The sequence below is a fragment of the Helicoverpa armigera genome, chromosome 8, assembly GCF_030705265.1.
Source record: "Helicoverpa armigera isolate CAAS_96S chromosome 8, ASM3070526v1, whole genome shotgun sequence".
NCBI classification, from domain to species: Eukaryota; Metazoa; Arthropoda; class Insecta; order Lepidoptera; family Noctuidae; genus Helicoverpa; species Helicoverpa armigera.
Window position 1 is genome coordinate 282,122 of NC_087127.1, and position 11,656 is coordinate 293,777.

An 11,656-nucleotide genomic window follows, 5' to 3' on the forward strand; every position below is an offset into this window, starting at 1 on the left:
ATTTGATTTATTTTTTCAGTTTTCCCATCAAAAAGTTGTGATCAGTTTATGTTCAGAATTTTTCACTAAATTCACTATTTTGAAACGCATTATTTTCTTGTTCTATAATTAAGTGACGTAAGAATTACGATACAACACCGCGTTTCGTATCTTAAACATAAGAGGGAGAAGTCTCAATGGTCATTCTAGGAATATAGAGCGAGAAAAAATATTGTAACAAATGTTTTTTTTTGACATGGAACACTTCACCGAGATAAAAACTGCGATTAAAGTTGTCAAAGTGACGTAAATGTAGCCATTTGAACGAAGATCCCCGTGTTTTTCATTTCTCCCCACGTGAAGTTTAGTTGTTGTGAAATACTTTGTAATTACAAGTTTTAATCATGGCAGTCCGCGTCCAATTCGAAAACAACAATGAGGTAGGGGTGTTTAGCAAATTGACAAATTCTTATTGCCTCGTCGCAATCGGTGGATCGGAGAATTTCTACAGCGTGTTCGAGGCAGAATTGTCGGAGACCATTCCCGTGGTTCACATAAGTGTAGCTGGGTGCAGGATTATCGGCCGCATGACGGTTGGCAACAAAAATGGACTTCTGGTTCCATCGTCGACAACAGACACAGAATTACAACACATCAGAAACAGTCTCCCGGACGCTGTCAAAGTGCAGCGCGTGGAGGAGCGGCTCAGCGCTCTCGGGAACGTAATCGCCTGCAACGACTACGTAGCTCTCGTGCATCCAGACCTAGACCGCGACACAGAAGAAATACTGGCGGACACACTAGATGTCGAAGTGTTCCGACAAACTGTAGCAGGAAACGTATTAGTGGGGTCCTACGCGGCGCTCAGTAATCGCGGCGGGCTTGTGCACCCTAAAACCACAATCCAAGACCAGGATGAGCTGTCATCTCTCCTGCAGGTGCCCCTAGTGGCGGGCACAGTGAACAGAGGCAGTGACGTCATTGGCGCGGGTATGGTCGTCAATGACTGGTGTGCGTTCTGTGGAGTGGACACCACATCAACAGAAATCTCAGTTATAGAAAGTGTGTTCAAGCTGAACGATGCCAAGCCCACAGCCATCACGTCAACAATGCGAGCGTCGCTCATCGACAGCATGTCATAATACCAAGCAATATGTGGAGCAGACTGTTTGTGATATTATTTGTGTGGCCCAATACACACGCAGTGCACAGAAAACAAAATTAAAGTAACTACTCTGTTGAGCAGATTTCATACAAACCAATGAGTCTTGAATATTGTTTATGTTTCATTTGTAAACATAAGGAAATAAATTGTGAATATTATAGTATGTTTTATTTATGATTTCTAAGTAATTGTAGAACCTGTTAATTTAGAATTTCTCTTGTCAGCAACGACCACTGCAGTGTTCAAAGACATGATAAGATTTAATTAGATAGATTAATTGCAATAAAACACAGGGTCACTTATAATACATTTTATTTATAAACATTTGTTAGATACAATCCATCCTATCTACAGTTGCCACATTGTTTCTCTGGAAGTTCAATCATCGCCAACACTAACTAAAGTAACAAACTATTATGCCAAGCAATTTCCTAAACTCAAACATAAGTTTACATAATTTCCTACAGTTCTGACCAATTGGATGTAATGCACAGAGGATATGAGCGCTGTTACTGATTTCCCTTCTTTTGATTTATGGCAGTTTATAGAATTGCAATTTTTAAAACTTAATTGTTTTCCTCAGTGTGTATTGACCAAACAACAGTACATTACATCCCAGTCAAAATGCTCAAAAAGTAAATAAAATAAAACTCAGTTATGAGTCATTGCACTAACTCTGTGCACAACAACTATACCTAATGTTGTGCAATTTTAAATTTTGAAATATTTTTCTGGTTTCTTGCTTTAAGTTAATCCAAATTAGGCTAAAATGTTCCTGAAATTCTGTAATATTTCAGTACACAAAGTTGCTTTGTTGCAAAAATCTTGCATAAATTGTATCAATCTTCTAATAGTGTTTGTGTGCATTTGTTCTTAGAATTTTTCTATCTCTGAGCGAGTCTCAAGGTACATTGTCTGAACTAAATTGTTAGACAATATTATTGCACAACATGTCACTGGCCAGTTGTAATGTTTAGTTGCACAGTTGAGCTGAGTTCAACACAATGACTCACACCAGTGGGCTCTGACAGTTCGACGTAATATGGCGGGAATTCAACATTCATCAAAATAATTCAAGCTAACATTTTAAACTTTAATTCAAACTATATAAAGATAAATGCAATTTTATTATTATGTATTTTACTATTTTTTAGCATTTTCCAAGTAACATAATTTTTTTACAAGAGATAAAAATTTCATAGAAAACTAAAATGTTTGTACAGAATCTTATGTTATTCTGATTATTACAACAGATAGTGCTATTGCACAATATTAACAAAACTTAAATTATTATATCTTCTGAATGTGATGGTCACACATGTATATCTCAGGATTTTCGAACGTGTTTAGATGGTCGCGTAACATAAAGGCCTAGTCACAAGTAAGTATCAACTTATCAAGATCGTAGATTATGGCAACGAAACCAGTACTCACACACATAATGAGCTCTATAATAAAGCGAACATCGAGCCCATAACCGTCAAAACATAATAAATAACATCTAAAGCTAAATTTATGCGATAACGATATATATGGCAACATTTTGCTCAGTCACAAATGGCCACAATTTAGGCACCAATACTCCCTCCGCTACTAGAATTTTCACAAGTGGACTTTAGCCTCCAAAATGGTTAAATTTTAATTTGTAAAACGACTGATAATTCGAAAATTAGATTTTCAAGAGAATTATTACAACAGTATTATTTGTAGGAAGGACACAAGTGGACAAGTCAATCGTATAAAATAAATGCAATAAGTAAGTACGTGCTAAGTGGCGGCATGTCCTAAGTGTTCACGATGCAATATTGCACCTGCTGAGTCAGGAAAGCTTGCCGCCGAAAGACAAAATGCACAGTAAGAATGACATACTACTAGGGTACATCGATACAGGATTGGACGACATAATTACAGTCCTTCACAATGATTTATAATAAATTCAGAAATTGTACAGTCAATAGTAAAAGCTAACATATCGGCTACCAGTACGTGTTTACCTCGTAACATGCTTACACTGAGGGAATCGATTAGGTAAGCACAAACCTGACAAATATACTAAGGTATTTATTCACAAAAATATTCGACTTGAGAAAGTTTTCCATAAGAGGTCAACAATTTCCCAGGGATTGATTTTCAACCTTATTATTAAGTACAGTAAAGTTGACAATCTTTTTTATTACTATACACAGGTGGTTGTCAAGTTTGCGCCAGCGAGCAATCAGACACAAATAAATACAGCATATTGAGCTTATGAAGTACAGCGAAAGCGTAAAATATCACTCACTATCATGGCACACAATTTTTAAAACATTTAGTGTCCCTTTTACTTACAAAATTATTGCCCAGTACTATAATATTGTGCAAAACATAATGTATACTGAGTGCACTATTTTTATAAAAATTTTGCACGCGTTGATCTCTGGCGTCTAAAAATATTGCACAATATTAACATGCACCCCAATGAAAACAATTTGCGCAATAATATTCCTAATTCGTGCTACGCTCCGTGAAATGTTATTAGCATAGCATTGGGCAATAATATTGATATACAAGATCTTTAGGAACGCCAAACACTGGCTGGTTTATTTATCGCTCATAATATTTTGCATCAACGTTCAGCGTTTACAAGAAACTCTAAGTCTGCGTGTCAATAAAAGAAAGTCTCACAAACACAACACAAGTTAGTCCTACAGAGTACCCACTTTCATTTCTGGGACTATGCATTAAGGTACTGGTAAATAAGACATTGTATTTTAAGCCCTGACACAGTGCCAGTAGGTACAGCGCCTTGGTTTCCAGTAATTGCGTATGCTCACGCAAGCATCACCACAACCTTTATTTGACGCACAATGCGTCATGCATTTAAAAATTTAGTTCAAGAGAGTTTTCGATATTCAAAAGGTTTTTTTTACACCGGAAGCTTCTAAGGAATCTAAGGTATTATTCGAAGAAATGTGCCGCCTACAGTCTAACTTGTGTAGTTTTGTACACTAGAGGTAAAAGTGTCCGTTGAAAAGTATCGGCCGAGTGGAAAAATAGACTCTTCCTAAACATAGGGTTCCTTACATAGTGACGTAGCGTGCTAGGCTCTACATACGGACTACATTACTACCCAGTGTTGTATTATGAGAATGGAGTGTGGTTGATGAAAATTACCCACGAATGAAGGTGCTTCTAAGCCTAATTGTCATGAGATAGGAACTAACCCAGCACACTACGTTGCAGTCAGATATGTCCTTTGACTTACGAGAGAGATGTCAATACATAGAATATTACTAGAAGTGATTGTGTACTAACAGTGAGCTATCTACACACACATGCTAAGTTACATTTATCTTATTGAATGTCATCAACTAAATTAAAGAATAGAGTAAATTATAAAGCAGTCGAAATATTAGTTGCATCGATTTACTTTAGTTCAGTTGACGACCTATTATCTGTCCCAAAGTCAAAGGCGTTAGGAAATAGGAAAGTGTAACATACCTACGTTACTGCTTAGGATATGTAGTGTTTGTTTTACGAGACAAAATGGATCGAATTCAAGACAACATTGAGTGAAATAGTATTAACATTGTACACTGGCCACTTTCGCCGTTTTAGTATCTTCTAAAATTTCTACTTTTAGCCTCATAATATTTCAATCAGTCGCAATTTAAATCATGTTGCCAGTGTACAAAAAACATTTATGTCAAAAACAGACTTAAAAATTAATACTGATTGAATTCGAAATGAGCGTTATGCGTGAGTCAGGGTACTTTTGTACAAAAGACGAAAGATAAGGGCACAGCCAAACTTTAGTAATAAACGTTTCAATAGTAAGGAAATTTTTTGGGAACGTCAGTTCTTGGGATGACAAATGAGGATCATTTTTGGAAAAATATAGATACTGACCTTTTTCACAATACATGGTTGGTAAAACTGCTGTGAACCATAATGTTGTCCCTCCAACACCGTAAGATCATAACATTTACCCCCCCCCCCTTCCCCTCCATCAAAATTCTTGGTTCACGCAGTTTTCAATATTCTTTTGCGAAGTTATTTTATATTTATTTAGTATCCATATTTTCACATAAATGATACTCCGAGCAGTGGTCGGACATGTCCAAAGTCTTAAGCCTTGATGTGTTTTAAACCAAAGGCATGTAACTAAGAATAATATTCAAGAAGAAGAAAGATATCCGGACATAGTTAGACACATAGTTCGGACATATCCGACCACTATCTGTATATTCACGAGTGAACCCTGGCATGTTGTCCGGGCGGTGTCCGGGTATCCCCGGGTGGTGTCCGGTGTCCGGTGTCCGGTTAGAAGTGGTGCGAGTTGGCGGAGGCGGTCATGGTGGGCTCGGGCCGCACTCGCTCGTAGAACAGCATGTATGCGGAGCAGCGTAGCACTTCTTGTAGGGAGACCTCGTGCACTAGCGTGTCTGATGTGTACCACCATCTGGGGAGGAATGGGATTATGTTATATTCTTTGAACTGTTTTGTACATAGAATATTTGTAGACGATTAGGGAGATTGTAGGATTGTGAACATTTTTAAAAACATAAATAAATTATAGATTGGATATTGAGATGTAAATAAAAAACGTTAATTAGTGTCAAAACCACCAAGTTCAGCATAATGTAATCATTGATTTCATTTTCACTTAGTACGCATAATTTTATATCTACCAATTTTTTTGCAATTTAGCAGGGACAACCATAGGTACATATTTCTATTAGCAAGGAGAAGAAAGCTCATCATACCTCTTAGCTTCAAACCCGTTCCCCCGCCTATAGGTGGCGAAGTGTCCCGACCTGGGTCCCCCCACGTGCACGACCACAGCTCTCAGGCGGAACTGCGCGGGCGCCGCCTCGCCCGCGCCGCTCTCGGCGGCCGACAGCGCCGACAGCCCCGCCCGCACCCGCCCCGCGCCCACCAGCATCGACACGTCCAACTGAAGGGAGGGGCTTATGATAATCAACCTTAGAATTATGTCACCCACTCTGTGCCTTACTACCATCAGTATCCCGACCACAGAGTAAGGAAAGATGAGTGGAAATGTCATGATACCTTCTTCTAGGTCAAATACGTAAGAGGATGAGCAAAGAGATCAGTTACGAATGAACTAACGAGGCGTTTGGTTTGAGACATTTGTCAAAGATTTTAAATATTACAAAAAATTGGCAGGTTCCAAAGAATACGTATAACGGTGGAGACAGTAACATTCCTCATCCCCCAAACACCCACTTTTGGCGCGCTACTTTCTTATGAGAATTTGCGTCATGACATCTCCAGTAATCATTTTATTTTCCACAGTCCCGAATCTTAGCTTCATTTATTTACATATCTGTGGCTGGTACTAAATATTACCTTGGGCTGCTGCACGGCGGAGTAGGGCGCCATGGACAGCGTCTCTGGGAAGGCGACGAACTCGCCGCGCTTGCTCAGCGCGCCGCCCTGCCACTCCACGCGACCGATGTGTAGGCACAGGCAGTATGGCAACTGTAATACATAATAATACATAATTTTAGCAAAAAAAAAACTGAAAAACTAATTTTAAAGTCAAAGTTAAAGCTCATACAGCTCAGTACATAATATTAAAAACCACTATGCTCGTAAAGCGTAAACAGATATGTTATGAATTTACAGAAGAAAAGAAAATGGAGATGATATGAGATATTAGCTTCGCTTGTTAGAAGCATACATATGTACATAGTTACAAGCGGCTTGTAACTATGTATGTATGAAAATCTTGGAATCTTAATTTGACCCACTACCCAGTCTTCAATTAGGATGAAATTCTGATGACAATACAAGTCTAGCTAATAAACGTCATTATAAATCCAATATGGCGGCCTCCTCAATATGGCGGACGTACTAAAAGCGTGTTTTTTAGTTTTTTTAACTATTATTTTTTAGTGTATGAGTTACCTTCCCGAAGCTGACGGTGCGTATGTGCTTGGTGTAGGCGGGCGGCGTGGCGGCGTCAGGCTGGGCGGGCTCGGGGCAGCACTTGCTGCAGCGGACGCCCTTCACCAGCTCCGGCGCCGTGAACGCGCGGAGCAGACCTGGGGGGGAGGCATGACATCATCACACTGTTGCTATGTTATCTAGTCTATTTGATAATATATGTCATCGGAAAATAGCAAGATACGTAAGTTTATTTTCCGAGGAAATTCCTAGGAAATTATAAACTCTCGTAATATTCTAAACGCGAGATAAATAGTATTATTTTATGGATCTTGTTATTTGTGACAGTTACAAATTCAAGGACTTTAGCAGGTGGGAAATTGATATGAAATGCAAAATGTCACAAAAAGAACAACTTTCTTTTAAATTAAAGTCACGGCGTAATTACATCTGGATAACAATAGTGATTTTTGCAATATTTCCTGACTATCATTATACCCATAAATTTTAAGGAAGTATGTTTACAACACACGCTATTATAGTGATCTTATCGGGTCCGATAACGGCTACTCTGAAAACAAGAATCTTAATTGCGACTTGGTAAATATAAGTTAATTTTACGATTGCAGTATTCTGAACGCACATGCTCTTGTTTAGAGTCTAGATAGGTATATGGATTAGATACTTACCAGAAAGGCTGAATGAGCCAGTGAGTCCGACGCTGGCGTTCGTCATCGACAGAGAAATGCTGTCGAACTTGTCGTACCTGATTGGACTCTAAAAAGGGAACAGAACTACATATCAGTAAACTATTGCAATACGATAACTCATCTAGATGTCATGAAAATTCTAATATACAAATCTATAAAATACACAATACGAGTTGAATAAACATTCCGCTCATTCGATCATCCGATTCATTGCTCCAATTGTTTAATTTTAGGTAATACCTAATTCAAATGTTTATTTATTTTAAACTTGATAGCTGTATGTACACACATGTTTTTTACAAATAAAGTATCTTGTATCTTGTAATTGATATGTACTGTAACCGTTTCAATAATGTTCTGATTCGGCGTAAATGTTTTAAGATGTCGTGGAAACTGTTTGGTTTAAATTGAGCGACTTTTTGGTGTAATGTATCTGTTTGTTTCACTAATAAAATAAAATTAAAATTCCGAATGCTTCATTCTGTATATGCAGTAACACCTATTACCTTATGTTCGCAGACGGTGCACTGCAGCCGGGAGGCGAGGGTGCCGCGGAAGGGCGGCGCGGGCGGCGGGCGCGCGGCGGCCGGCGTGATCCAGCGCCGCCCCACCGAGCTCAGGTGGCACAGCGACCGCGACACGCCCTTCGTCAGCCGCGGCGCCTCGCACAACGGCTCTGGGCAATACCACTTACTAATATACCTTACATCTATCGAAGGGTAGAAACAGGACCCTAGTAGTAAAGCCCCAACCAATTGTCTGTAACCAGGATTTATATCAGGAATTGTCTTAGCTAGACAATTGTATTTACAGCAATGAACCTGCTACCACTTATGGCTCTACCGCACCGTGCCTAATGGGAAACGAGGCAGTTATGTAGCCGTAGCAGTTTAATACTTCCGTTCGTGGTACCTACTTCCATTTTCATGTGGGGGTCAGGCACGTTAACAGCTTTGCATGACGTTCGCGACCTATACACCTAACCCCCGACACGACCCGACAACGGCCTATGGGTCAACGACCTCAATTTTTTATAAGGTCACTGACACAAGTTGCTAAGCAAACTCGGAGGTGTCGATTGAAATTCATTCAATTATTTAGAGATACCAACAACAACAATGTTTAAATTAAGTATATCAATCATCACAAAATTAACCACTATATCTAACGAGAGTTGTTGAAAAAAGGCTATGTGCAGGCCACTAATACGTGCAAGATGGTCATCAAGTAAAATGCAGCATTAGGCAGCTTAACGAACTGGTACCTGTCTCCACAAGATCCGGTTCATCAGCCGGCGCAGCAGACGCTGGTCTCATGGAGAGTGTCGATGGCGTCGGCGGGGTGGAGTCAGCGCGCAAGGGGTGCGGGGCGGCGGGCGGAGACGCCGGCGACGCCAGCGCTGACCATGCGCGGCTCCCGCCGAGCCCGAGAGCGTCGGATAGGCAACCCGGCTAGGAGAGATAGTATACAATGTAGTTAAATGATATAAGAATATATAGAAGGAAAATTACTAACTCAACAAGAAAGTAAAATTGCCTCGGAAAAGTAAATAGGGAAGTTTTCGCAGCATCTAGGAAGGAAATTATTTCTTGGAATCAACAATCTTGACATGTGAGGATATTGATAAATCTCTAATTTCAACTAATTTGACTCTTTTCTCAAATAGCTATTTATCAAAATTGTATGTCTGGTTCCAAGTGACGAGAAGGGTGGGAACCAAGTATTTACTGGGGACCACTTGTGTTATGTTTCATAGGAAATCTCCTCAACTACTATTAAGGCTCCAACATCCTACATGCCAGCAGGTTATGCGGCTTGTCAGCATCAGTACGTTTACTAGCAATCTGTTTGATTGTCACAACTGGGATGATGCTCGGCATGAACCCGGCGGTATTGGCGCTGGCATGCGTGTAGTAGCCTTTACCGGGTTATATACCGTACCTTCTTGGCCATGTTGGTGGTCTCCTCGTCGACGCAGGAGAGCAGCACGTGCAGCAGCTCGTGCGCGTCCTGCTGGTCGGCGGGCACCACCCAGCCCGCCGCGCGCAGCGCCTGCAGCACGCCCAGCGGGCACACCGGCGTGCCGCGCGCCGACTCGTGCGTGCCGTTCACCACTGTACAGTGCGCAGTACAATATGTAGAGTACTGGTACATACTGTATTAACCACTGTACAGCGCATAGTACAATGCTGATAGTTATGCTACATGCTGTATTGGTTATTGATTAATTTGATTGATATTTCCTATAGTTTCACCTGTGCAGGATATGTGTATGAAATTGATATAAAACTGAATCTGATTACCTTGGTATGGATGTAAATGTTAATGTTTTGCAAAGTATTGTTCGAAAGAGTTACCACAGCTCTGGTACATAAAGGGCTTAAGAATGAACTTGATAACTTTTAGTCAGCAAGAATCTGACACTACCTCACACTGCTAACCCACAGCGGAAGGGGTCATTTGATGATTTCTCACCAAAAAATATAGGAAATTACACAAAAAAGTTATAAAGAAAATATGAGATCACTAAGACAAAGATGGATGGACATTATGTACAAGATGATGGTGATGGAGGTGATAATATGCGGAAAGTTGACAGCTTAGTTCCATTGTAAAATTTATAGTTTACACAATTTGTGACTAGGTTTACATAGCTATCACATTATGTTAGGTTACAGGTATGATGCAATGATGCCAAATATATTAGGATAGACTATTAGGGATCCCACCTAACTACGATCCCTAAAGTGTCCCTACAGACTTAAAAAAATTACATAAAGATCTTGTAGAGTGGAATAAATTTTCTTCCAAACTTCCTATTTATAATACTTTAAAGTTACATTCAACTCTCAATATATTTATAGGGCTGTAGTAAAAAAGTTGGATTTAAAATAAATAGAGTGAAAGACAAAAGGAATTCAAGACAATAGGTGACCTTCAGACAACAATCAGATATAATTAATTATTAAAATCATAACAACCGTGTATGCTGATAGAAATATTATCCTATTTCCCATTGTTAAGGTCCAGCTGTCAACAGGTAACATAATATCAAGTAATTATGTAAGTATGGCACTTGGTGTTATATTGAGTTGCTGTAGAGTATGGAATGATGGTGCCCCCACTTTTTTGTTTCAGTATTTCCTAGACAGGGAGGTATTAAAGAATACTACATAGTAAACCTACACCAAATTAGTCTATATCAGTTGATTTATTTTTAATACTTTTAATACTACTGCCTACAGAGTAGATATTTTTACAAGTATGTAAAGGGAAAATTACCTTCAATAACTGTATACAATGTAGTAATCATACTGTTGTGACCATCAGCCTTAGCATACTTTTTGAGCCAGTCAATGAAAGTGGGACAGGCAGCAAGCGCCTGCAACAGGGTGTTGAGGAAACAGGTCCTGCCCAGGTTCTGGAGGCCGGCAATCTGGCCGCGCCTCTTGCGCACCTTCGGCGCCCCACCGGGACCCCACAGCACGAAGGCCCCGACCACTACGGCAGCCGTCAGCCCTGCGGCCACCAAAATCCTGTCTCCACTATCCATTGTCCTAGATTTTATGAATGAACCTCACACTAAACTTCACATAGTAACAGTTTATTATGTTCGAATATCATTGCGCTTATTTACGCGACCAATACGCTGTTAATGCGTTTTTCCGAAAAGGATCCATGAAAAAAGAAAACCTGCGTTTGACGTCTGCGTTTGACATTTTGGTTTTTTAATGAGCTGTGCTCATTACGCACAAAGATTTATTTAAAGGATAGATATTTTGACAAGAAAAAAGAAAAAGGAATGTGAGACCTGATGGAACAAGTGTTTATTTTCCAGTCTCCAGTTACATAAATCAAACCACCTATTCCATTACTTCTGTTTATCAAAAATAAAGAAAAGCTCCCACTA

At 39.7% G+C, this 11,656-nt stretch overlaps 2 protein-coding genes across 2 annotated transcripts; one reads left to right on the top strand and one right to left on the bottom strand.

The window, feature by feature from the left end:
- The first annotated feature begins 265 nt into the window (after nt 1–265).
- Nucleotides 266–1,302, top strand: LOC110380879 (eukaryotic translation initiation factor 6). The gene has a single exon (XM_021341011.3). It carries the CDS (start codon nt 384–386, stop codon nt 1,119–1,121), a length of 738 nt encoding a protein of 245 aa, XP_021196686.1. The 5' UTR covers nt 266–383; the 3' UTR covers nt 1,122–1,302.
- Nucleotides 1,303–1,439: 137 nt separating this feature from the next.
- Nucleotides 1,440–11,574, bottom strand: LOC110383694 (ubiquitin carboxyl-terminal hydrolase 30 homolog). The gene is made up of 9 exons (XM_064035855.1): nt 11,029–11,574; nt 9,688–9,860; nt 9,011–9,197; nt 8,253–8,422; nt 7,726–7,813; nt 7,058–7,194; nt 6,497–6,628; nt 5,890–6,080; nt 1,440–5,585 (listed from the first exon to the last, which is right to left on the bottom strand). Exons 1-9 carry the CDS (start codon nt 11,297–11,299, stop codon nt 5,447–5,449), a joined length of 1,488 nt encoding a protein of 495 aa, XP_063891925.1. The 5' UTR covers nt 11,300–11,574; the 3' UTR covers nt 1,440–5,446.
- Between the last annotated feature and the right edge of the window lie 82 nt (nt 11,575–11,656).